This window comes from Rhincodon typus, chromosome 4, assembly GCF_021869965.1.
Source record: "Rhincodon typus isolate 14 chromosome 4, sRhiTyp1.1, whole genome shotgun sequence".
Taxonomy (NCBI): Eukaryota; Metazoa; Chordata; class Chondrichthyes; order Orectolobiformes; family Rhincodontidae; genus Rhincodon; species Rhincodon typus.
Window position 1 is genome coordinate 25,831,800 of NC_063335.1, and position 27,724 is coordinate 25,859,523.

A 27,724-nucleotide genomic window follows, 5' to 3' on the forward strand; every position below is an offset into this window, starting at 1 on the left:
TTTCCAGAACTATAAGACACCTATCTCCCTCCAGGTGAGTGAAACAAAGCCACCCTTAGGCTAATTAACACCAAGGTTCAGATAAAACACCAACATTTGACAAAGGGAGGTAATTTTAACATTCTAATCTTTTGAATTTAGATTGGCTGAGGCTACGCAAGTGTTTCTTCATGGCTCTCCCATGCAATGTCCTGTACTGGAGTTAATTGAACATCTTCCAGATGCTTTCAAAGTAAGTTAATTTCTGTAATTTTTTAAAAATGCAATGTTGAAGGATTGCACTGTTTGCATTGACTTTAATAAATACCACCAAGTAATTTTGTTGCTGACAGCTAATTTTCATTGAGAGAGTGTGAATGAGTCCGTTGGGGGAGGTTGAGGTGGCTGGTTGAATGAGTGAATGAATGATTGAATGAACCAGGTATACTTCCCACTTCAGAGATAGTAGGAACTGCACATGCTGGAGAATCTGAGATAACAAGGCTGACGCCTTCTTCATTTTCTGAAGAAGGGTCTAGGCCCGAGGCGTCAGCCTTCCTGCTCCTCTGATGCTGCTTGGCCTGCTGTGTTCATCCAGCTCTACACCTTGTTATCTCATACTTCCCACTTCTCCTCCTTTCTCTGCAAAAAATAGACTTCCATGTGAATTCTGACAGAGCCAGCTTGGAGTTTGTTCCATTAGAGATAAAACAAGGTCAAACTAGGGATGTAGAGAGGGTTTTACATTAAATGGTGGCCGGGACAGAAAGGGTCAAATTTGGGACAGCATGTCGGGTCAAAGAATAGAAACAGGAAAAGAGAAAAAGGTATTAATATGGGAAATAATAAACAAACTATGACAGGAATTGTTCGAAGAGTACAAGTCTCAAAGAAAATCAGCAGATAAGACTAGAGATGATAAAAATTATGAAAGGACAAAACAAAAGGCTCTGTACAGAATAGAATAGAATATCCTTTATTGTCACGTGTAGTCAAGTGCAGGAGTGCAGTGAAAAGTTTTACAAAGTTGCTTCTTATGGTGCCTAGGTACAAATCTTAGATACAAAAGAGGAATATAAAGAAAAGTATTTGCATTACTTTATAGTGTTTAATAAGAATAAGTTAGAAATAGACATAGTTAAAGGATAGACATTACAGTCAGGTTAAAAAAAAATTCAAAAAAATTACATTACAGCGGCTCAGTGCAGAGGCTACCACATATGGTCTGACAGCCCGCACCAGTCCCCACTCCAACAAAGTCCCTGGTCCGCTCCAGACCTCCAGTCCAGTCCGCACTGGTTCTCAGCTGCTCCAAGGTAACTTCCAGGTCTGCGAACCCCACTCCAGCCTCCACCCGGGACTCTCTCCCCCTGCCGGTCACTGCTCTGGGACCAGTGACCGCGACTGCTTCACCACACACCACCCCACCCCCATCACCCCTTGCTCTGGGACTGCATTCCCCCCCCCCCCCCCTTGGCCCCTGCTCTTGGGCTGCGCTACCCCCCCCCCCCCCCCCCCAACATCCGCTGTTCCGGGACTGCATTGCCCCCTCCTGTCAGCTGCAACCCCCCAAAAAATCGGCCACTGCTCCGGGACTGCTTTCTCCACCGACCACTGTTCCAAGTTTCGCCTCCTGGGCTCGCGAGCTCCGCTGTTCCCCTAATGCAGGAAGGGGGAGAAAAAGATGAGAGAGAAAAAAGAAAAAGGAAGGAAAAGAACAGATGGAGCAAAGTAGCTTTGGCTGGAGCATCTTGCCGCAGAATGTATCTGAATCAATCATAGAATAATGTATGTAGATTTTGAAACAAAACAGCACATATAAAGATAAATAAAAAAGCATGACCTGATAGCCACTACAGAGGAATGATTGCAGGATGACATATATTGTGACCAGAATATTGACCAGTACATGTCATTTTGGAAGGACAGGAAGCTAGGAAAAGGTGGAGGTGTGGCCATGTTAATTCATGATGTTATTAACACACAATACAGAAGAATGACCTAAACTCAGGAAAGTAAGATATAGAGCAGTGTGAGTGCAGATGGAAAATGATACAGGCATGGGTGTTTTTCAGGTTGGCAAGGTGTAACGAGAGATGTGCCACAGGGATCAGTGATGGGATCTCAACATTTTACCATTTAAGTAAATGTCTTTGGTGAAGAGACCAAAGGTATGGCTATTGATAACACTCTATCTGTAAAGATAGGTAAAAAAGTAAATTGCAAAGAGGACATAAGGAGGCTACATGAGCTAAAGAGTTAAATGAGTGAGCAAATATCTGACAAATTGTGTATAATATGGAAAAATATGAAATTGTCCATTCTGGCCGGAAAAGTTGAAAAAGCATATCATCTAAACAGTGAGGGATTGATACAAGTGGTAACAGATTGCAGAGCTCTGTGACGCAGAGAAATGTAGGTGTGCAAGTGCATGAATCATAATAGATTAGTGTGCAGGGTCAGCAAGTAACCAGGAAAGAATATTACTTAGTGCAGGGAATTGAATGAAAATGTAGGAAAATTATACTTCTGTTATACAAGGCACAGGTGATACCATTAACTGAAAGCACTGGAGAAACTCAGTGTGAATTCTTCTTCCATTTTGATTACCACTCTTTCTTCCCATGCCCAGTGTCTGTTTACATGGATTTGGTCTCGGCAAAGCTGGCCATTATTCTGTCCTTAACACCGATCATTAACACTTTCTCTTCAGCTGTATCTCTTTGCTACCAGGAATACTCTCGCTGCCTTTTGCTTTGGGTCATCTTTACCACCTATTCCCCTTGTTCCTCATCACCTCCTTAAAAGCATAAAACCCATCACTTTTCCAGCCCCCATCTCTTAGAAAGGAGAGTCATAATGGACTCAAAATGCTAAGTCAGTTTCACTATTCATGGATGCTGTCAGTCTTGTTGAGTTTCTCCAGCACTTTCTGTTTGTATTTCAGATCTCCAGCAATCCTTTGTTTTTATTGTATCATTGAGACGACATCTGGAATACTGAGTACAGCATGGGCCTCCTTATTAAAGGAAGTATGTAAATGAATTGGAAGCAGTTCAAAGACGGTTCACTCGACTAATACTTAAAATGGGCAGGTTGTCTTATGGAGAAAGGTCGAATAGGCCAGCATCATAACAGATGGTGTTCTGAAGAGTGAAAGTGACTCAGTTGAAATATGTAAGATCTGAACAATCTTGACAGGGTACACGTGGAAAGGATATTCCCTCTTCTGGGAGGATCTGGTATTAGAGGTCATCTTTAAAACAAATAGCCTCCCATTTAAGACAAAGACGGGGAGAATTTGTCTCTCTCTGATGGTTCTCTCTCCACAACTTTTCCATGTTGGAAGTAGACCCTTTGTCAATGTTTAAGACTGAGGTAGATTGATTCTTGATGAGTACGTGGGCATGATATTCTCAGGAGTAGGCAGAAAAATAGAGTAATTGGATCAGACATGATCTTACTGAATGGCAGAGCAGGATCAAGGTGGCCCCTCTCCTCCTCCACTGCGTTAGATCTTGGAAAAGGTGGGCCTCATGTTCATGTCTCTACAGATCCAATGCTTATTTCTAAAGGGAGTGAGTAAGAGATTTTTGCCTGTTCTCTAAGCTGAAGTAAATGTTGTGAATGCTGAAACACAACCACTGGGTCCTAATGACGTGTAAGTAATACCAAACCTGGAAAATGGACTGGACTCTCACTAGGACCCACTCACTTCTGGCAGGAGTCTTCCAAGTAGCAGAATGTCCCAAGATTCTTATAAGAACATTGTTAAACAAACTGCACAAAGTAATGACCTGCTAGATTTTACAGTCCTCTCTTTGAAGGAAGGAACTTGTGAAATGCAGAGCATGGCTTTCCCACCACCTTTTTGTTTCCTCCCTAACCCCTCCAACTTGACAGTATCAGGTTTTTAAGTGCCTCGTTATGCTTTACCATTGCTTTACCCAACACATGGGGAGGCCCAGGGCAAACAAGTAGCAAGAAATGGGTAACTCCTTTGTAGGGAGGAGTCCACTGCGTTCATTGGAGGCACTGAATGTTAAGTCATAATACTTCTTTATTCCTGCTTCCAAAATATTGACGCAGTGGGGACAATTAGTCATTAACAATGGGTGATGTATAATAGCAGATTATGTAATAACAAGGCCTGGCATGTCAGGGTTGGGTTAAGGACATGGGAGAAGGTGCCTCAAGCTGTAACATTTTTGAACTTGCTAATGAGTCCAGAACACATTGTTAGCCACTAATTGTCCCCATTAGTAGCTATTCATTCCCCAGGCTGATGGTTATCCACTCCTTTTGCCTGTCTAACTGTTCTTCTCTCTCCTTGGGCTTTATCTCTACCTATCGTTTACTCCTTAATCCATCCCCCCACCCTATCTTTTGCATAAAGCCAACATTTTCCTAGCTACCATCAGTTCTGAAGAAGAGTCACTGGACCCAAAATGTTAACTCTGATTTCTCTCCACAGATGCTGTCAGACCTGCTGAGCTTTTCCAGCAATTTCTGCTTTTGTTTCTGATTTCCAGCATCTGCAGTTCTTTTGGTTTCCAAAATACCAAACCTGGCAACCTGCCTCCCTCAGGTCTTCCTTGAGACCTGCCTGCCAGATTCACATGTAGTCTGATCTCCTTTCAGGGGATGGCTATAGTTGCAGCAGTGGCCAATATTCAACTTTGGCATTGTGGAATGTTAGAGTTTCTGACCAATCTGATAGATTGGCAACTCTTGCCCTGGGCAAATTAAAGTTCCATTGACCATTTTTTTTGTGAGTGGGCTCCCAACCAACCCTTTTTATTTAGTGTCCTAGAAAATCCAGCTCATTATCTTAGGTGACCAAAGCCTCATCAAAACATTAGGGTCTGAATAAAACCTTCAAGGGGGAGAGATATAACCTTGGATGGAGGAAATTCCAGTTTAAGACTGAAGTGACTGAAGGTACAACTCCCAATAAAATCTTTGGAAATAGAGAATGCGTAAGAGGCCAGAATAAAGCATATTCTATTCTCGAATTCGAAGACCACTACAATCACATAGGGTTGTCGGACTGCAGGAAGTGATAAAGATGGGAAGGACTTAGGCCACTGTCGGATTTGACGGCAAGTTCATGAATTTTAAACTTGAACATTAATGGCCAGGAATCAAAGAATGGCATGAATTGACTTTGTAATGGAAAATGTGTTATTATCCTTACTGTGTTGGGATATGTTCTGTGTTTCTGTTACTTTACAGCCATTATGGAAAAAAATCTATTCTATAATGTTTAAAAAATCAAATTAATTCATTTCACATAAATCAGGTTCAAGGCGGTTTTAGGAATCATCCATAACAGTGTTTTTGCTATCTAATAGAGATATAAACATTTGCAAATAGATTAAATGTAAATTGATAATAAGCCTAATTTCTGCTTTTGCGACATTGACACAATTGACTTCATCAGAGATATTCACATTCTAGCTATGCCCTTCGTTCCTATCTTTCTCAGCATCAATCATGCCTAAGATTTCTGCTCTATTATCCCACCCAATTGCATCCCTTTTCCAATATCATTCTTGTATACAATTCAATATTTTAATTGCTTTTGTCTATAAACTATGATGTGGAGGTACTGGTATTGGACAGGGGTGGACAAGGTCAGAAGTCACAAGACACCAGATTATAGACTTTGCCTGACGAAGGAGCAGTGCTTTGAAAGCTTGAGATATCAAATAAACTTGTTGGACTATAACCTGGTGTCATGTGATGTTTGACCTCATTTATGAACTAATTACAGTAATCTTTCTGACAGGTTTAGTTACTCATGTGTAATAATTATATGCTGCTACCTTGAAATTATTACACTTATATTTAGAAGTTTTTTGCATTTATTTTAAGGTCCTTTTGGACAGATGTATGACAGAATCATCAGAAGACAGGAAAAGTATAAACTTCTCAGTAAGTGTGTTCTTACCTGAATTTGTAATAGCTATTGTTTTATATTAATGAAATGCATCTAACTCCATATTATTTGTTGTGCAGATTGAATACGATTTCAGATATTTACAATGTCCACTCACACTTAAAAAACTCGCAAAGAAGGAAGAAAATGTTCAATATGCACCCCTAACAGCTTTAAATGTGAGTACGCAATGACATTTTTGTATAACTTGTTAAGAATAATATCCAGTGAAAGAAAGCTCCCTGAGTAAGGGTCACTGGACTGAAAATGTTAACTGTGATTTCTCTCCACAGATGCTGCCAGACCTGCTGAGTTTCTCCAGCAATTACTGATTTTGTTTCAGATTTCCAGCATCCGCAGTTCTTTGTTTTGTATCAGCGTACTAGAATTGTCAAATTAGATTGCAGAAAGCTGTGTTAAGAGATTTTACAAAGAGATACTTTACAAATTGGAATCTTGCGGAGATGCTACATTGGATCGTGAGTTGTTACTCATGAATCTGCTTGTGAACTGGGGTTGCTAATTGCACCTCATAAATGTCTATCAAATAACTGTATGTGATTGTTTCAATAGATGCAATTTCTATGAGCAGGAAACTATGTCAGTCATTGCAACTTGGTTGTGGTTCTAAAATTTACAGATGTAGACAGGAGGACTCTTGTGTAGTAGTGGTAGTGTCCCTACCTCTGGGCCAGTAGGCCTGGGTTCAAATATCACCTGCTTCAGAGGCGTGTCTCTGTAGAGATTGATTAAAAATACAAGGATAAATAATGGTGCATGGTGTGGTTCACATTGAGTTACATTGAAAACAGAGTGTAACAGAGAGAGTTTAGTGCAAATGGGAATTTGGTATGGAGGGGAAAGAAGGTGCTGCTCCTTCCCACTAATACGTGTTGTGGTCATGTAAGTTTGTTGTCCAGTGTTTAAGATCATAGCATCCTTAAAGTGTGGAAGCTGACCTTTTGGCCTGCTGAGTCCACACCAACTCTCTGAAGAGCATCCCATGCCCCTATCCTATCCCTGCTATTCTGCATATCAAATGGCTAACTCACCCAGCCTACACATCCCTGGACACTACGGACAATTTAGCATGGCCGATCCACCTAACCATGGATTATGGGAGGAAACCCACGCTGACACGGAGGGAATGTGCAAACTCCACACAGGCAGTTGCCTGAGGCTAGAACTGAACCTGGGTCCTGCTGCTGTGAGGCAGCAACGCTAACCACTGAGCCACCGCGTCACCAAAATGAGGTTGGGAAGATGGAGAGGGGACTGTTTTCAGGTCCTGAAACAACCTGTGGTTGGAACTTGATTAAAGTTAAACTTTTCATGTACTAAGCATGAGATATGTTTCCTGTCCAATTAAGGTTGGCAGGTGGACATTAGCACTTCTGCTTCAAATCAAAGGAGTTCAAGCTTCAGAAAAGGACTCCGCTGCTGTACAAGGTGAGTAACTGGGTAGATATGTCACCATGCAAGGGTTCTCTTAGCCTCTTTGTGAAAATATCAATTTAAAAAAAAACACCAAGAAGCCAGGCTGCCATTGGATGGTGAGGAGTTCCTCTGCACAGCATTCACTTTGTTGTATCCTCTCCATCCAGACAAACAGGCAGGTCCTGTGGCCAACCAGGAATGCTGCCATCCCAGCCTGGCATGGATCCCCCACCAGAAGGCAGTTTGACCTTATCTCCCCACTGCACTGGGAAATTGAAGCCCTACTGGAAATCAGCCTCTCAAATCCTGCACAACAACACTCTAATTGAGACTAATTGCCTGTCTGCCTTGTGGACATGAATGGATTTCCTGGGCCTCAAATGCAGACAATAAATTTAAGAAGCCAACACACCCAGCTTGGCTTGTAACTTTTAGTCCCCACCTGCCTCCCTTTCCTGGTATTGACAGGGTCTCAAAACTCCACCCCTGATTTTTCAACCCCACTTCTCAATTTCATTGCCTCAGCTGAAACAATCCAGTCATAACGCTAGACTAGAAATGGCCAACCAGTGCAGTTGGTCCAAGAAAATATACAGATAGCATCTTATCTGGAGGTTATGATGCAAGATTTCCAATTTTTTTAACATTGTATTGTCATTGAAAAGTGACTGTGTACACTAACTAATTATAACCGTCACGTCTGCAATGGTGCAGAGTTCAAGAATAGCATTGTAGGTTTTTCTTATGGGTCACCAATATAAACCTTTATTTCTTGCACAGCAAAGAATACATGAATCAGAGAAGATAATTGCATTATTTCAACTTCCAATTTTATACACATTAATTATTTAAAGTAATTTTGGTAATCAATGTCTATTAGTTTTTAAAATTGATTCTGTTGTGATATTTCTTGTTGTATGTTTTAGGCTATGATACGTTTCAATCGAGCCGAGCTTCTGAATCATCCAGTTTGTACGCAGTTTCTTAAAATGAAATGGTATGCAGAGTGTTGAATTAAGAACAGCTTATCAACATGTCCTGGTATAATTCCTGAGCATGTAATCATGTGTGGTTTTTAACTGAAGCTTAAAACTCTTCAAACATTCTGACCTTGAACTTAAGACAATCCCAATTCTATAGGTCATCATACATTATAATGGCATGTAAGTCTTTCATTATGGATGAGGTATTGCCTTGTTGGCAGCCCTGATTTTTACTGCTGGCTGATAGTGAATCAGTGCTAAAAATGGTCCAAGCCTTGAATCTACATGGGATGGATTAGAGAAGCTAAAAAGGATATTATTAAACTGGAGAGGGTTTAGAAGAGATTTACCAGGATGTTGCCGCGTACGAAAGGTTCGAGTTATAAACAAAGGCTGGATAGGCTGGGGCTTTTTTTGCTGGAGTGTAGAAAGTTGAGAGGCAACCTTATAGAAGTCTATAAAATAATGAGGGGTATCGATAGAATTAATGGTAGTTGTCTTTTCCCCAGAATGGGGGATTTCAAGACTAGGGGGCACATTTTTAAGGTGAGAGGAGAAAATTTAAAAAAAAACTTGGGGCAAATTTTTTACACAAGGGTGGTTTGCATGTGGAATGAACTTCCTGAGGAATGTGTTCAATGTGGATACAATTATAACATTTAAAAGACATTTGGATAAGTACATGAATAGGAAAGATTTGGAGGGATATGGGCCAGGAGCAGACAGGTAGGACTAATTAGTTTAGGATTATGTTCAGCATGGACTGGTTGTACCAAAGGATCTGGACATGGGAACTCTTTACTCAAATATCACCAATGTATAAACTCACATGTAAGATACTCCACAAAAGGTATAATAGTTGAATTCTAATATGACAGAATTGGATACAGAAGGACAAAGTGATAACAAAATGTTCTAGACAGTGAAATAATTTTAAAGTCTCATCATTGTTGTCATGCAGGAAAGCTGGTAGCTAATTTTCAATAAGATTCCATATGAAAAATGGGATAAGTCACCAGATAACCTAATTTAATGATTTTGGCTGAAGGTTAAATATTATCCAGAGCACTGCAATAAGTCCCTTCTTAAAACACATCATGGAATCTTTTATATTCATCTAAAAGGGCAGAAAGAACTTCAGGGCAACTACATCCAAAAGATGGTACTTCTGACAACACAGCACATCCTCAGCATTGTGGCCTAGATATTAAGTCTCTGGAATGACTTGAACCTGTATCTTTTGACTAAAAATGAAACTTACCACTGAGCAACAATTGACCATTTGTACGAGCCTTTTATTATGGTGTAGCTAAAGCTGTGCACAACCTCTTAGTTTTGTATAGATTTATCTTTCCTTACTGCTGAACTCTAGTTTTCCATATATCCTTTCCCCTTTCCCATTCTGACAGAAATGGAATCTGTTGGAAATGGGGATGGATCCTGGTCTCATCTGCCACTTTTAAACGTCTCTGAATTCTCCGTTATTCTTCCATTCTATCTCCTTGTGGAAGTCTGGTACAAAACAGAAAGAAAAACAGGGTTTGGATTTAGAGAAAAAGAAAAGATTCAGCAGGAAAGAAAACAAACTGTAAATTTAATGATTTTACAATCTCTATAAATATTGATCACTTGAAGGAACCAAAGTCCAGGGTTTAAATTCCTCTAGTTCTGGGCCAGAGGGATTGATTATCATCGCATTCACAAAGTTAAAAGATGCTTACTCCAATAATTGTCTATGTAGCTTTCTCTGATAATTTTATTTGGCAAATAATCAGAAAGCCAGGAGTGAATGGCAGTATGAATGGTGCAGTGGCATCAACTCAATTTTGGAAATTTGCAAATCGTGGTACCTCCCAGTCTTCTGAACGTAATTAGTAATAACAACATGTTTCTGGATCTTCCAAGGAGCGGCAGTCATTATCAATTGCCACTCTGGTTGAACATTTTTCTGAGTTGACACTGCTTCACATTTCTCATTGACTGAAGCTTTCTGAGCCTTGCTACAAAATGAACTACAAATATAACTTAATTTCTCATGCATGTACATAAATGCGTTATCTAGTAATCTCCTTCAAGTGTATAAATATGGGAAGAAAAGGGTAATTTTCAATTTAGTGGTTAGTTTTGATATTTAGAAAGGACTAATGTATTTAACTTTGTTTCTTGGTAGGCAAGCGTATGGACTTAGGGCACACATTATAAATATGGCTCTCTTTTCACTGTTACTCATACCATTGACGTTCCTCATTATTGTGTCACGACCATATGCCTTTGACAAAGAACGACCAATCATTTCCAACTTTACTCAAGGAATGACAGGGCCCTGGATGGAATATCAGGTCTGTTCATGGCATAGCCATTTTTTTTATGAAAGATGGGGATTGTTAATTTAGAATTTAATTTTGCCCAGGTGCTGATAAACCAGGAATATTAATGAAGGCATGCATATCTTGTAAAGTTTATTCTGCAATGTGTTGACTTCTTCTTTTGATTCAGCAAGACCTCCTAATATATATCTTTAAATCTGGTTGCTTTACATTGGCTTTCTGAATCCTGACCATTATGTCAATTAGAATGATTTGTGATCACAGCTGGAGGCTACTGATACAAACCTTCCTCCCGTTCTGACACTTTTCAGATAAGTAGCTGCTGTGATAGGTTATTATTGTATGAATAAATCTCAGATTTATTTCTAATAACCATTTGTTTTGACACCAATTTCAGCCTTTGTGTATTATATCACTGTTTCTGATTGTATGCACAACTATTTTCTGAGAACATTCCTCAGAGTTCTTTGATTTCTTGTTCATAGTTATTAACACATTACTAATTTCCTCCTTTCAGCATTTTATGATAAATACCATTTGACCAGATAATCTAATCTTTGTTTTAGAAAAAAAATATTGTTCAATTACTACCCTTCATTCTGAAGACAACTTTTAACGTTGGTACGTGCAGGTGACTGCTGAGATCAGATTTAATCCCCACCCTGCCCTCCAACTCTATAACATAAGGAAAATTAGATGGGGTATGTTATGAGAAGCTGATTCATACAATCTCTGCAGTGCATTAAGTGATAATTTGGCCATTGAGTCTACACCAACCCTCTAAAGAGCATCCTATCCTTTCCCCATTACCCCACATTCCCCTTGGCTAATCTACCTAGTCTGCACATCCCTGGACACTACAGATAATTTAGTATAGCCAATCTACTTCCTTCTCTTCATACCCTTCCACATTATTCCTATCCAAAATAATCATCCAATACCCTCTTGAATGCCTCAATTGAACCTGCCTCCACCACATTGTCAGGCAGTGCATCCCACACTTTAACTATTCGCTGTGTGAAAATGTTTCATTCTCATATCACTTGCCCTTCATCTGCACATCACTTTAAATCTACACTGTCTTGTTCTTGTTCCTTTTATGAGCAGGAAGTCTTTCTCCCTTTCTACTCAATCCAGCCAACACATGACTTTGAATAGACAGTCACAAAATATCTGTTTGGATTTTCAGCCATCCTCTCCTTCACTAGTATAAATTCTTCTGTCTCTGCCTTTCTATGGAACCAGTTTGTCTTGCTAATCTTTTTTCTGTTTGCATACCCATAGAAGCCTAACAGTCCATTTTTATGTTTCTCACTCGTTCATTTTCACTTTCTATTTTCTCTTTTTTTATCAGCTTCTTGGTCCTCTTTAGCTGAATTCAGCATGGAGAAATCTGATTCCAATTTGGCAGAGGACGTAGAGCTACCCCTCTCCAATTTGGCATTGGCGGCAGGTTCACTAGGCTGATATCAGGAATGGAGGGATTGTCTTATGAGGAAAGGTTTAGTAGGTTGGGCCTTTACTCAGTGGGATTTAGAAGGCTGAGAGGTGATCTTATTGAAACACATAGGTTTCTTGGGGGACATAAGAGTGTAGATGCAGAAAGGATGTTTCCCCTTATGGGAGGGTCTAGGAGACAAGAGCATCATCTCAGAATAAGGGGTCACACATTTAAGACAGAGAGGTAGCAGAACGTAATCTTTCAGTGGGTACTGAATCTGCGGAATTCTTTATCACAGAGGACTATCAGGCTGACATAGACATAAATGGGATCAAGAGTGATGGGAAAAAGGCAGGAAAGTGGAATTGAGGATTATTAGATCAGCCATGGAGAAATTGAATGACAGAGCAGACTTGATGGTATGAATGGCCTACTCCTGCTCCTGCAACTTATTTTCTTATGGTTTTCATTGTCGTGTTGCACAGTCAGAGGCATTGTGGCCCATACCTGCTGCAGCCTTTATGGAGACAGATCACTAACTCCTCTGCCTTCCCTGTGAGGATATGGAAATATTCTTGACCAAATACAACAAATCAAAACAACAGCTCCAAAAACACTCCATAGTACTTCCAGAAATGTTTCAATTGTAGAAATCATTGCAAATCACCTGATTTGCAGGTGAAGTGCCTGACAGCTGCTGGCACAGAGATAGGAGGAATGCACTGTCTCTCTCCAGTTTCAATATGCCACAGATATCAGTGTTTTACTCACTTCCTGAAGTGGCCAGCCATCTGCTTTCCCTGTATTAGATTTCGAATAAAATTATTCTTCAACCAAGTTTCTTTAAAACAATGTTATTGATTTATTGTGAAAGAAAAATTAATCAATGAAGATGTAAAACTGGGTAAGATACACATGTTGTAATAGGAGAATATAAGTATTTACTCCTTTAAGTAGGTCAACATGCACACACACACAGACACGCATACAGGTATATGTGCATGAACACATGCACTCTCACCTCCGTGAATCTATACACACACACACACACACACACACACACACACACACACATATTCATACAGACACCCACACACATATTCATACAGACACTCCACACACATATTCATACAGACACTCCACACATATATTCATATAGACACTCACGCACATTCATATAGACACACACATTCGTAGAGACACTCACGCACATATTCATACAGACACTCACACTCACATTCATGTGGACAAGCACACATATTCAAACAGACATTCATGCTCACACACACACAGAGTATCAAAATGTTTTCTAGATGTTCCTCAATATGACAATCAGGGTTCACACCGGATTCACAACAAGAATGTTCCAGAAACAGCAGAAATCTGAGCTGGGCAGCTTTTCCTCAGCTGATGTTTCCCCAACTGACATCCAAATTATTATCCAAACAAGACCTACTCTCTTTCATGCATAAACTCAGTCATGCAGTTTTCAGAAGTAAATAAAATATTCCAATCTGTCCTTTCATTGACCTTTTAGAAAAAAAATCCAGGAATCTAGAAACATAGAAGATAGGAGCAAGAGGAGGCCATTCCACCCCTCAAGCCTGTTCTGCCATTCAATATGATCATGGCTGATCATCGAGGCTAACACCCTAATCCCACCCTCCTCCCATATCCCTTGATTCCTTTAGCCAGATCAGATATGTCTACCTCCTCAAAAACAGTGTTTTGGTCTCAACCATCTTCTGTGACATTGAATTCCACAGGCTCATCACTGTCAGCGAAGAAATTTCTCTACATCTCAGTCTTAAGAAGTTTACCCCTTATCCTTAAGCTATGACTCTGGTTCTAGACTCCCCCACAATCAGGAACATACTTCTTGCAACTAACCTGTCTAGTCCTGTTAGAATTTTGCAGGTTTCTATGAGATAGCCGCCCTTCACTCTTCCAAATTCCTGAATGCAATCCTAACCAACTCAATCTGTCCTCTTATGTCAGTCCTGCCATCCCAGGAATGAATTTGGTAAATCTTGGTTGCATTGCCTCCCTAACAAGAATATTCTTCTTCAGATAAGGAAAATATTAAATACCATACTTTCCTAACAGCCATCTTATAGGTGTATTTTGAGAGACAGGTGAAAACATTAAGTGGTCCAAGTTTGAAATTTGGATGAAGTCAGTCTGTCTGGCTGTTTCACATCCTGATCTGCCAGCTGCGAAGCTATACCACATCGACATGACACACTGTGTCAGAAGTGAATGTGTCTCAATTGGGGGTTGGGGGCTTTTGTGTTGTTCCAAATGATGCACACTCAATCTTTGAAAAAGTGGGGTAAGATCCAGAGACATTGAATGTTTAGTCTAAAATTTCTGAAAGCTTTCTCCCACCAATAAAATGAAGATGGATGAATCATTTATCTACTTGTCAGCCCTGGCCTGAAAGACTCCAAACCCAGGAAAAGGAGTATAAGTCAAATAGGGGCATGAGTGAAGTGTCTGCGCCACTGTTGTTGTGAGATTTCAAAGGAAAAGTTTGCTGTGGGTGAAACCCAAGAGTTCTTGGGCTGTTTTGATCTAAGACTATAGTTCTATTCTTCCAGTACCTTACTCCTGATGGCAGCTACAATCCTTCATATCAGCCAATTAACCCAACAGAAAACTCCAGCCCAAATTCCTTCACTTCCTTTCAACATATGACAGTTTCTTAAACCAAATGTGATGGAGTTTCGAAATCTTTATTTCTAAGTACTTTAGATGTCATTCCTACAGGTGTCACTTGGAATACTAACATGATATTGAATAGTTGACTCATTTCAACTTGTTTCTTCCACAGGAATCACTATTGTATAAACTGTGCACAAGAACTGTATTTGTGATGAGCATTCTTGGTGTGTGTAAGGAAATTTATCAATTGCTGCAACAGGTAAGATACATATAAGATAATATTGGAGCCCAGTTCTCTTCTTGGAACTAACCTTCAATTTTTAACAATAAACTTATTCTGTCATTGAATGCCTTCTCAGGAATCATGCATTGCTGGTGAAAATGCTTATTAAAGGAAAGTAGCATATTTCCTATGTTTTAGCTCACAATGTATCATCATGTGACTGAATCTTAACAGCAGAAATAAACAAACCTCAAGGTTATTTTAACCTTGAAGATTCTCGGAAAACAGTAAGAAATTAATGATTTGCTTTCTTTAACTTGTCTCATTTTTAAAACGTAACACAGAATTTATTTTGTGTGCTGATTTCGGGAAATCATTGCTTGGCTTGAAAAGAAAGCCTATGATTAGGGATAACACAGAAGCAATACTTGGAATGTTACATTTCAATAAAAGATACAGAACATGCCCAATGGTGACCATGGAACAATTGGCGATTGTCGAAAAAACATCATCAGCTTCACTAATGTCCTTTTGGGATAGAGATCTGTGCCAGGACTGACCTCCTAACTCCAGACCTACAGCAATATAGTTGACTCTTAACTCCCCTACGAAATGACCTAGGGAGCAATTAAGCTGTATCAAATACTACTGGGTCTAAAAGTAGGAAATAAACAAGGTATAATGCACTGCAATTGACGAAGGCACTGGAAATGACAATGGCAAAATCAGCCCTGTTGGCCCTGCAGAGTGCCCCTTACGGCATCTGGGTCTAGCACCAACATTGGGAGAGCTGTCTCACAGATTAGTTACGCAGCCACCTGACACAGTCGTGCTCACAGAATCATACCTTATGTCCCAGGATCTACCATCACCGTCCCTCAGTATGTCTTGTCCTACTGGAAGGACAATTGTGCCAGAGATGGGGTGCAGCTTTGAGACAGTTGACCCCAAAGAAATCTCATGGCATCAGATCAAGCATTGACAAGGAAATCTTCCATTGATACCAGCTACTGCATATCTTGGGGCTGATGAATCTATATTGAAAAGAAATATAGATTCTTCTGTATTGAACACCACTTAGGACCATAGATCATAGAATCCATATGATGTGCAAGCAGGCTAATTGGCCCATTGAGTCCACACTGACCCTCCAAAGAGTACCGCAACCAGCTCCAGACCCCACTACCCCATCCTCATAATCGCTTATTAACCATGGTTAACACATTTACATCCCTGGACACTATGGGCAATTTAGCATGGCCAATCCACATAACCTGCACATCTTTGGAAACAAGAGAACCCAAAGGAAACCCACACAGACGCGAGGAGAAGATGCAACCTCCAAACAGACAGTCACCCAAGGGTGGAATTGAACCCAGCTCACTGGCACTGTGAGGTAGCAGTGCTAACCACTGAGCCACCGTGCCGCCCACTTGAAGGAAGCACGAAGTGTGAGGTACTCACTCCACAAATAGTACACACTGTAGCTACAAGATGCACCACAGCAACAGGCCAAGCTTCCTTAACAGCACCTTCCAAACCTGCCAACTCCGGTGCCTGGAGCAACAGAAAAAATGGGTGAAAAGGAACACTTCCATCTGCAAGATTTCATCCAAATCACATACCAACCTGCCTAGGAACTATTATGGTTTTTCCATGGAACTCTCCCACACTAACAGCAATGTGAACATTATTGCCACAAATATTGCAACTGTTCAAGAAATGACCTACTTCTCAAGGGCAAATAGAATTGGGGAATAAATGTTAGCCTTGCCAGTGACACCCACATCCCATTTATGAATATAAGATGAGGTAATAAAGTAAAATAGATTATTCCTTCCAAATGGTTTCATCTCAAATCAGGCGGGGCAGAACTACCTTCAGGGTTTGGCCTGCTTTATCAGGGGTGGATCACCATGCCAATCTTGTTGTAACCTACACTTCCTCTTCAAGTTCCCCCCGTCTGAAGATAATACTAATTATTCTACATTTTATACGTAAACTGAAGAGTTTGAGTTACAGCCTTTAGTTTTTGCTTCTACATATATACAAGTTGGTGAAAAAATGTTTGAAATTATTTCGTGAGATTTTGTGAAATTCAGTAAAGAAATGCAAAAAACAGTAGGGTAGTGCAGTATAAGGATGATCCTGAAAGTTTTAAAAGATTGATTTTCACTCACTACTGGTGAGAAATTCTACAAAACAGATCAAAGAATGGAAACAACACACCTAAGGAAAATAACAGCGCAGCTAGTAAAGATGTACTGACACATCATGAGCGTCTGGTGTTTGGTGAGGGAGAATTTCCAGGTAGTATTGGGGTGGATGTAGGGTGAGGTCCTTTGATGTTCTGAGGGATTAATTAAGGAAGGACACCCCTGGGACATCAAGCTGTACCGAACAGTACAATAATAGGCAGCAATGCCTCAGGTTGAATTAGTTAAATAACAAAACAATGTTCTTACTGTTCCTCTGCTGCTATGCTAACTTTCTTTTCTTTGTCTGAATCAACAGCGACTGCAATACTTTCTTGATTCAACCAATCTCCTAGACTGGAGTATGTATGTGGCATCCATTTTTTTTGTAATTCCCTGGATTTTTGATGTCAAAACTTCAATACAATGGGAGTGTGGTTCTATTAGTGCATTTGCAACATGGGTGAACTTCCTATTATACTTGCAAAGGTGTAGTTATTTTACATTTTTAATAATGTTTTAGTTAGTGATATTTTATTCCTGGTTCTTAACAGGATGTAACAGAAGGAACTATAATCCACTTTTAAAGAAGCACTTACTGTGTGTTCAGAAATCCTTGACTTCCTGGTACATTTGAGAACTGCTGGATGTTTAGCTATACAGTGCTGATTTTGAGAGTGTGCATTCTTGATAGAGGGTACTGAGGCTAGCAATCAGCAAAGAAAAATTGGCTACATTGCCGTCATTTCATGGCCAATTTGAGGTGGAATTTTCATCCCTTAGGGACATGGAGATCTGCCTCAGAGCAATGCCAGTTAATTAGAGGCTGGTAGCTCTCTCTTGGCACTGTTAGCACCAGCAAGAGCAGTGGCCAGTGGCTATCAGTACAGCACTCAGCCATTGAAGAGAGAAGTTGCAATCAATCAAACAATATTTGGTGAAGGAGTGTTAACTGGGAGACCTAGGGTAGATGTAACAGCCCGTGTTGAGGTCCTTTAATGGTCCAAGGGATCAGTTACGGAGAGGTACCAGTTTATTCCTGAGTATTAGTTGACACTTTTAAGTGGGCAATATTGGCCTATTTAGAGGTCTCATTTGGTCCACCGCTGGTCAGGCCTCCTGATGCCCACCTATCATTGGTAAATTTGTGATTGGAGGAAAGCATGGGCAAGTAGCAGGGCATTGATTACATTTAACAAGCCCTTCCAGCACCTTCAAACCACCAGTGGAGGAGCATTGTGCACAGTCCAGCAAGTTGCCTATTCCCCAAAAAGTTTGCAACTATCATCAATTGTTGTAAAATCCTATCTGGTTCACCAGTGACCTTGGTATAAGTTTTAATGGTTGTACTTGTGTCTATCCTTCAGGTTCGACATTTGTGGAATCTATGTTGTAATGTTTGGAGAGATTTTGAACACCTTGTTTCATATTATGGCTCTGTTTCTCTTCCTTATCTTGGCATTTGGATTTACCTTCTACATTTTGTTATATGAGCAGGTGAGTGTGGTGACTGTTAGGTGTCCATAACAAGTATAAAATAAATATAGGCAGTAATGGGTATTTCTACTATAACTCGACCTCGCACTATAGGAAATTGCGGCTGTAGAATATTGCCATAGAAAATGGCATTAGAGAGAAGTCGTTATAAAAAATCACTAAACTGTACAGTAGAAAGTTTGCGTTATCCAAAAAGCGTTCACTATCCATCAATCGTGTTACAGCCAATTTGCATGAATGAAACACGCATTATAGCAGTAATACCTGAATTTTATTCTCCTGAGCAGTAGTGGGCAGGATCTCACCTACAGATAAATGAATGTAACTGCCCCAGCAGGATATTTTGTCATCAAGTAAGCTTCCTCTGCCTTCTTATTATTTGATTCAGCCTACATAGGTGTAGATTGAGAGATTATTTCGAGTATTCTCTGAGTCACGACCTGCTATTTTAGATATGATTTTACTTCTTCACCATTCTTTTCAAGAACGTTTAAAATATTTTCCATGCTGTAAAACAATGCATGAATCTTGCAAAGAAAATGTAACACAAGTTCTTTTTTCTTCCTATGTTACAAATGACTCCATTTATGATATTTAATGGTAACTTTCATGCATTGAGTAGCAGAGTGTATTGTACAGTTTTACAGCGGGGAAGAGATAGATCCCTTTGTTAAACCATGCAGATCTCCTTATTTCATATCTCTTCTCATGGAGTCCCCTCAGTTACCTTTATGTCTGTATTTGTAGCGGGTGGCATGGTGACTCAGTGGTTAGCTCTGCTGCCTGACAGTGCCAGGGACCTGGGTTTGATTCCACACACAGGCAACTGTGTGAAGTTTGCACATCCTCCCCGTGTCTGCGTGGGTTTCCTCTAGGTGTTCTAGTTTCCTCCCACAGTCCAAAGATGCACAGATTAGGTGAATTGGCCATGCTAAATTGGCCATCACGTCCAGGGATGTGCAGGCTAGGAGGGTTAGCCATGGGAAATGCTGGGTTACAGGGATACAGTAGGTCTGGGTGGGATGCTCTTTGGAGGGTTGGTGTGGACTCAATGGAGTGAATGGCCTACTTCCACACTGTAGGGATTCTACAGAGCTGTATTCATACACTTATTTTCCTTTTGTAGCAGTCATTTCTGGAATAAGATGGAATCTATATTTTTCTCAAATAAGTGAGGTTAAGATTAATTGAATGTTTTGGAACACTATTTTCTTTAAGGGAGATGAGAAGCTCCAGTTTGATCTTAGCTCAACACTCTAATTGTTGTTGAAACTAGAGCAGTGCATTACATTGCCAAGTAGTTGAGAACAGAAATACAGATACCCAAAATTAAGTTTTCTTCCCATTTACTTTCAAATATAAATGGGTCCTCTCATAATTTGCACAGTATATATGATGGCCTCTGATATACAAAGATTTTTGGACATGGTACTGTCTTCCTAAATATAATTAGCATCCATTAGCAATTGCTATAAACTTTATTTTCTTATCCATCAATGAAAATTTGAGAATACAAGCATTTACTTTGAGAAACATTGCCCAAAATTTTATCAGTTGCTAAACTGTGGTTTGCATCAATTCCTTCTGTAAGTGTTAAATCATCATCAGAAAATAGGTGTACAGGTATTTCTAGATGAGCCTATGTATACATACAATTTAATTTTAATTAGGTCCTTACCTACATGGCTTAGGCACAAAAAAAAACATAATAGTCTGTACCTCATTTTAGATAGATGTGAAGAAAATGCACCATCCAAACCAGGAATATGGCCATATCTGTTTAGAGTTGATGAACAAAATATTGTAATATTCTGTCTTCTCCTTTCAGAAGGCATATGGAAGTCCTATTCTTTCCCAATTGAAGATACTTGCAATGATGTTGGGAGATATTAACTACAATGACAACTTCCTGATTCCATATAGTACAGATAAGATGCAGTTCCCGCTTCTCACCTTTGGAATGTTAATTATGTTTTTGTTGCTTATACCAATCCTCCTCATGAATTTACTGGTAAGTTTTATGTGTAAATGTGCTGGCTAAAAAATGGTGATTGAAACAGGGGCTATGTGATGTGGTCAACGTACATTTGAGCTGCTGCTCAGAGATGGAATTGGGAATTACACAAATCTTCATTATCAGAGATAGTAGGAACTGCCGATGCTGGAGAATCTGAGATAACAAGGTGTAGAGCTGGATGAACACAGCAGGCCAAGCAGCATCAGAGGAGCAGGAAAGCTGACGTTTTGGGTCTGGATCCTTCTTCAAAAATGGGGGAGGGGAATTTCTGAAGAAGGGTCCAGACCCGAAACGTCAGCTTTCCTGCTCCTCTGATGCTGCTTGGCCTACTGTGTTCATCCAACTCTACACCTTGTTATCTCAATCTTCATTATCATCTGTTTTCTGTCCAGAATCCAAAGTTGTAAAACCACCCCGCCTCAAGATGGTACCACTTGTGTTCCCAGCACTGTCAGTCTGCAAATACCCCTGCTAATGCCCAACATGTCCTCTGTCATGCTGAGGAGGTGAATTCCAAAGACTGGACACCAAGGCTGATGCTACTTAAAGGTGTTATACAGGGTCATCTTCAGTAGCTTGCACCTAAAGGCAGTAATCTTCTATACCATGTAGCTACCACTGTGCTATAACCCACCAACTCCTACAACCATCCTGATAACTAGAAGTGGTGAGCGGAGATGCAATTTTTTTGTCACTGCGACATACAGTATTTTCCAGTCTTCTAGTCTGGACTTTTGATTACAGTTGCAGCAGGGACAAATCACCACAGCCTTTTCAGAGAGGGAACAGTCAGTGCAGGAGGGTTGAGTGATGAAGAGGAGATGCGTAGAGCGCACAGCTCCTTTTTACACCATTAGCTGGTATATTCGGATTGGTTCTTAAAGCCTTTCAATGGATTATTGGCTGGAGTGGATAGCTGGATGGAGGAGTAGGAAGGTGAGTCAATAGGATAGAAGAAGGAAGTCAGATCAGGGTTAAGGGCAGTCAGGTTGGGAGAGGTGTGATTTTTGGCCATGGGTTGGGGAATTAAACTATAAGTCATTGAATTACACCAGATATTAAACATTTGTAATGTTTCCAAGATTTCTAGGGCAAGTATACAGGAATGCATCTCTCTAGCCCAAGTCTCCAGCCTTGAGCTCAGTGTGAGAGATATCTGCACAGTGTCTCGGATAGTGCAAATCAGCTTATTGGAAATTTAAACTAGCCAGGCATTTACTTCCACAGGATCCTGAGGCTCATCACAGACTTAAATTCAAACTTAAGTTAGATTTCCCCACTCTGGATCACAGGACGATTCTGGCTTATACAATCAGCAAAAGAACGTTTAAAGAATTTCACCTCAAAGTTTTATTGATCTTTTTAAAATAGTACTGGTGGGAGTGGGGTCTGCCATATAGGTGATACAGATTGAGCCGACAGTGTGTAAAGTAGGGCATGAACTTGACTTCTGAAGATGGACATTTGAGAATTATGAAAGAATTTGCTCAAATTTGCTTGTTTCTTGATTTGTTACACTGCTTTCGCTGATTTAAGGTGAATTACGGTGGGGAAGGAAAAAAGAAGCAGAAAAGCTATGCTAAAAACTATGACATAATTTACAAGAGAATTGGATACATGTCAGAAGATGAAGAATATAAAGGAATATAACAAAAGAACACGGAAATGGGAATAGAGTTAATAGATCTAGTTGAGGAGTTAGCACATTCTGTGGTGTCAGTGCTGTAAATCTTTCACTTTAATTTTTCTCACAGTGAAACAAATGCAAAAGGAGAAAGTGTGAAGCTCGTGATGGCTTTTTGTTGTAATCTCATAAGTGAGACTTTTATCTGATGTAGGAAAGTTGATGCATGGCCTGTGTCTGGAAGACACAAGATTAATAAAAATGTCTGTTAATAGCTACCCAAACAATTTCTGACATATCTTTTTATATTGAATTTAGATTGGTTTAGCAGTGGGAGATATTGCTGAAGTCCAGAGAACTGCATCCTTAAAAAGGATTGCAATGCAGGTTAGTTTTTATGATTCAGTGAAGATGTTCAACCTTTCTGAAGAAGAAAGGAATGTAGCATTATCTTGAAAACATTTAACCCAAAATACTTTTATTCTTGTAGATTTCTCTTCATACCAGTTTGGAGGAAAAACTCCCCTATCGGTTCCTTAACCGGGTTGACCAACAGAAAATAGTAGTATATCCTAACAAGGCAAGTGGCAGTATGGTTGAGGTAGGTATGTGAAAAACTGCAACAAATTCATTGACTGTGCACTGGGCAGGTGAAAGAGTCAAGGGATATAGTGGTTAGAAGTTGTTAACTTTGTTTCTGGAAAAGTAAATATTCTAAATGCTGTAGCTGATGATGTTGGTTTAGATTTTTGTGTGCATCAGAGGTAATCTGACCAAATGGATTTGCCACCCATTAAGAAGCTGTCAAATTTTAATTCCAATGAAATGACTTCTCTTTGAAACAAATTGAAAAGAATATCAGGTAGTGTCCAGGTATGTGTAGGTTAGGTGGATTAATCATGGGAAATGCAGGGTTATGGGGCTAGAGTAGTGGGGTTGGTCTGGGTAGGATGCTCTTTGGAAGGTTGGTATGGACTCAATGGGCTGAATGGCCTGCTCCTGCACTATAGGGATTCTATGATTCTATGAACACAAATGTAAATTTAAGCCCCAAGTCGGGATCAATTGAAATCTGCTGCTTCCTTTCAAACTATGAATATGTTCTTAAGTGAGGTTGAGATTGACCATGCTGAACTTTGCAATATTCTATTGTTTCCACATGGAAGAAATTGACGCATCTAAACAAACGCATGTTGATATTGATTATCAGGTGGCTGACCGGTGGAAGACACTGGCCATCTGACTGATTGTGTTGGTTGAAGTCTTGGTTCATTATCATTTTGCTTTGGGCACTCCATTGTAGCCAGTCTGTTCAAAACTGGCACCCTAAACCATCTAGCAAGAAGGTAGAACTGCAGTGTCATTTGGAACTTGAGGATTGGCCTATGAAAGTTGTGTAAAGATTACTCTAAAGCTTCAGGATAAGTGACCAATACAGGTACAGAACCTGAATGCTGATTTATTGCTGAGGAATTGGTGAATGGCATTGGGGTGAACCTTAAAAAAATCATTAATGATTGTGAGAGACATTGGAATTGGCTAAATTATCAGACAAGCTCATCATAACGTTGTAAAGAATTAGTATGTAGTAATTAGTGTGAGAAATACTAGATACAGCATTTTTAAAAGTAGCTTATTGTACATTAATTGTCTGTGGACATTTCGAAAGAAGTAAAACCTGAAGTCAATGGACCAGATTTGCATACATCTGTCCTTGTTGTAAGTAGGGAGATTTACTAATACCAGACAGGGGCCAATACCAGAATTCCTCTTCCCCCACCCCCAACCCCCACCTCGATTCCCCGTGTGCTGAATTGTCATGGTTCCAGGGTAAGTGTGCAAGAAGGGAGGCTACACTCAACTCTCCTGCCCTTGCCTACTCTACTTTGGGTATGGTGTTTGAGAGCTTCCCCTATTTCTATGGCATTGGACCTATTCATCCAGGAAGCCTGATTCATGCTACCTTGTCAGCAATAGGGAAATCCTATTGTGTAGTCAGGAATATTTTAACAGGGAGGTTGCCAACGTCATCTATCATAAGTTTTCTCGTTTGTGAGTTGGGCAACTTTGGAACTCTTCTCCCCAGAGAATGGCGGAAGCAGATTCACTGAATATTTTTAAAGCAGAGGAAGTTTGATTCCTATGTTATGCATCTCTTGGTATCTGTGGTTATCAGTGGAATGTGGGAATGTGGATTGAGGCCATAATCAGATCAGCCACGATCTCGTTGAACAGCAGAACATGCTCAATGTGTCAGACCACTATTCCTGCTGTCGTTTACTTGTTTGTGTAATTAACTGCTGTATGATAACTTAACATTGTTTTTAATGCAATGATTGTTCATAATGTTTTGTCTTTAAAGGGTAAATGACCATTAAACTGACCGACGTTGTGTGAGTGTTCACTTGTATTAGTTTACATATCCAGAGGATGAAGAGGTCTTCTGTGTTCAACATTTTTCAGAATCTGCCTTTATTGTGTCAGCTGGAGTTTGTGCTTTCATCTTCAAATTCTTTTAAAGTCCAGAGATCTGCTGAGCCTTTGAAGCACTCTTCCAATATTCATTGCAAGCAGAACCTGTGTCCTTTAATAATACTGGGAAGTCTCTGATATGCTCAACGAGCTGTCAAAATAAACAAACATCCATTCAAACACCTGTTGAGTAATGAGTTCTGCCCATAGTGGATACTGGTTCAGTGGGCACAAGGACGCATGGGGCAGTTGGAGGGTATGAAGGGGTGCAGGAGATAATAGGCTTTGAGGGGTATGGACGAGACATGGAAACGGCTAGAGTTTTAAAGTGAGTGAAAGAATGAGGGCCAGAGTGACTGCAGCACTGAACTAATGCCCTGGAGACAGAGATCAACCTTCTAGCTTTCCACTGCAGCATCTGACCACATCCGTTCTTACCTCAAGCCTGCTTCTATGAGTAACTGCCCTGACTCCAATCAATCCCTACCAAAACATGGTGAAAATAGTGTGGACAGGTACTGCAGGCAGGAAGTGGGATTGCTATATTGGAACATAGTCTGACTATGATTCCCATCTCGCACAGGTGCCTTGCCCTAGCCACTAGTTTCATCCCCTTTCCTAGCCACTTGTCTCAGGTGAAGCAGACTGTTTGTAACCTCAGCATCCTATTCAGCCTTAAACTAAGCTTCTAACCACATATCCTTTCCTTCAGCAAGACCCACCTACTCTACTTCTGTAATATTTCCTGTTGCCATCCCTGCCTCAGTCCATCTACTGCTGTGATCTTCATTCACCATTTTATTTCCAGCATATTCACTTAAATGTTCTCTTGGCCACCGTCCCATCATTAAACCCATTTGCCTATTGATGCTTTATTTGCTAACAACTTTGGTTCATAGACCAGTCATGTGTAAGATTTAAAATTCACGTCTTTCCAAATCCTTCTATGGCATTCTCCCTCCTTGTTTCTGTAAACCCCTCCACCTCCAAGTCCTTTGAGAACTCTGCAAACTTTAAATATGGCATATTTTGCAACCTAATCTATTTACGTCCATTATGGCTTCAATTGTCTGCGATCCTGGGTTCCGGAATTCCTACACCAAACCATTCAGTTCTCGACCTCTCTCTCCTCTTTTCTGATAACCTTTAACATCTAGTCCTACTATATCCTCTTGTGACTTGGTGTCAAATTTTGTCCAATAATATTCCTATGAATTCAGAGTGCTCAGTGTACTTAAAATGTGTCTTAGGTGCAATGAGATGTTTTATTTTTCCCCCTGTTATAGTTGGATCACTGGTTAAAGTGGAACCAAATGGTTTGAATGACAACTCACATCAGGCAACAGTTCCATCCCCTGAGCCTATATTCATTCCTGTCTCTGTGTATAGGCACAACGATTCATCCTCAATTAATGAATGAAATACTTTTAACTGAGCACTCAGTACTTGTATGTAATGTCTTCTTCCATTAACATGAAAGTTTTAAGTATCATTCCTCTTTGTCCAAAATAACAATGCACAATCTTGTTCAGCTGGTTGAAAGAGTTTATGGCTTGTAACCAAATGGGAATCAAACTTTTGTGACAGTGTAGTTTGTAGCTGCTTCATTATTGAAATGTGACATGAGATGAAAATATATTGGCCAAATGTGTTTCTCTTTACAGGCTCTGGTCCGGAATTTTTCAGAATCACAAGTCTGTGACCCGGCCTCTGAAGTGAAATGTCAGGGAATTGATTACAGAAAGCTTGAACTGCAACTGGAGAAACAGAAATATAGGTCTAGAATCACCTATCATAAATTCAAATTATATATCAAAGAAATGGAATTTTACCATGCTTATTCTTTTAACCTTGTTGAATTTGCAGGTTGAAGGACATTTCAGCCACAATGGAGAAGCAGAATGAGCTTCTAATGCTCATTAGTCAAAACTTGGGAATTAATTTTGAGGCTGCAGAGCAGGACCAAGAAACTTTCTCTCAACACAGAAAAGCAAAAGGCAACAAGAAGAAGATGAACATAATGGAATCGTGTGCTAGCATTGAGGATATATAAGCAGTAATTTTATAGTTCAGATTTTTCTTGTGTTGAAACTAAGCATAAATGTACTTTATAAGATGATATTGTAATGTTATTTCAAATATCTGATGAGCAAAGCGAAAGTGCAGTGCTGTCTAAATTTTAATTTGAAATAAGCTGCTTAATATTCTATATCTATTTTAACTGAGTAAAGGTGAAAGAAAAATTCTCTAAAGTACATTAGATCCATGCACTTTAGGCTGCATTTGTTTTAACTATTGCAGTGTAGGCCCATGTTCCATGAATCTGCATGGGTCATTTGGATTTTGGCAGTATAATTTTCAAAATAAATTACTTTGTTTAAAATGATCAATTATGATATTTTTGAATTAGTTAACAAAATGCTACACCTATTACTGAGGATAATGTCTAGGAGCTGTAAATTCTCTACATGCTATAGTACAGATGTTCTTGATGTGGACTGTAATTTGGCCTTTCGTTTCAGGATATATTGATTGTCATACCACTGTAACTGGGCATCAAAGAGAAATATAAAGAAGAAAAATAGAAGGGGTGTATTTTCTTGGATGTACTTCTACTGTTCACTGTATATTTACTTCAAGCAGCTTTGAAATCCAAGAATAACATTGTATCTTAAATGTTACGTCCAAATATCAGCACAGATTGAGGAAATGTGCTATTCAGCTTGAACTGCAACACATTATTAATTTATTTGACAAAAGCTGCACCTAATAGAAACTTGGAGAAGATACGGTGGTTCAGAGGATTCATCAATACATTCTAATGAAGCCAGCTTAAGAAATATTGTTAATCATATTTAGCTTTAAATGTGGAAAGTAGATGCAGTGCTTAAAGGTTATTCAAATAAACATATGTATGAGCTTTG

General features: G+C 39.8%; 1 protein-coding gene across 1 annotated transcript in view; it reads left to right on the forward strand.

Annotated features, from left to right (window-relative positions):
* LOC109921381 (transient receptor potential cation channel subfamily A member 1) overlaps window positions 1-26,853 on the forward strand; it is a 79,810-nt gene extending 52,957 nt beyond the window's left edge. The window contains exons 15-27 of the mRNA XM_048595905.1: window positions 142-232; window positions 5,857-5,916; window positions 6,001-6,099; window positions 8,284-8,354; window positions 10,511-10,679; window positions 14,942-15,031; window positions 17,510-17,679; window positions 18,558-18,687; window positions 20,516-20,698; window positions 22,647-22,715; window positions 22,819-22,929; window positions 26,465-26,577; window positions 26,667-26,853. Of these exons, the coding sequence (XP_048451862.1) occupies window positions 142-232; window positions 5,857-5,916; window positions 6,001-6,099; window positions 8,284-8,354; window positions 10,511-10,679; window positions 14,942-15,031; window positions 17,510-17,679; window positions 18,558-18,687; window positions 20,516-20,698; window positions 22,647-22,715; window positions 22,819-22,929; window positions 26,465-26,577; window positions 26,667-26,853 (1,543 nt within the window). The remainder of the gene's footprint in view (window positions 1-141; window positions 233-5,856; window positions 5,917-6,000; window positions 6,100-8,283; window positions 8,355-10,510; window positions 10,680-14,941; window positions 15,032-17,509; window positions 17,680-18,557; window positions 18,688-20,515; window positions 20,699-22,646; window positions 22,716-22,818; window positions 22,930-26,464; window positions 26,578-26,666) is intronic.
* Window positions 26,854-27,724: the final 871 nt, after the last annotated feature.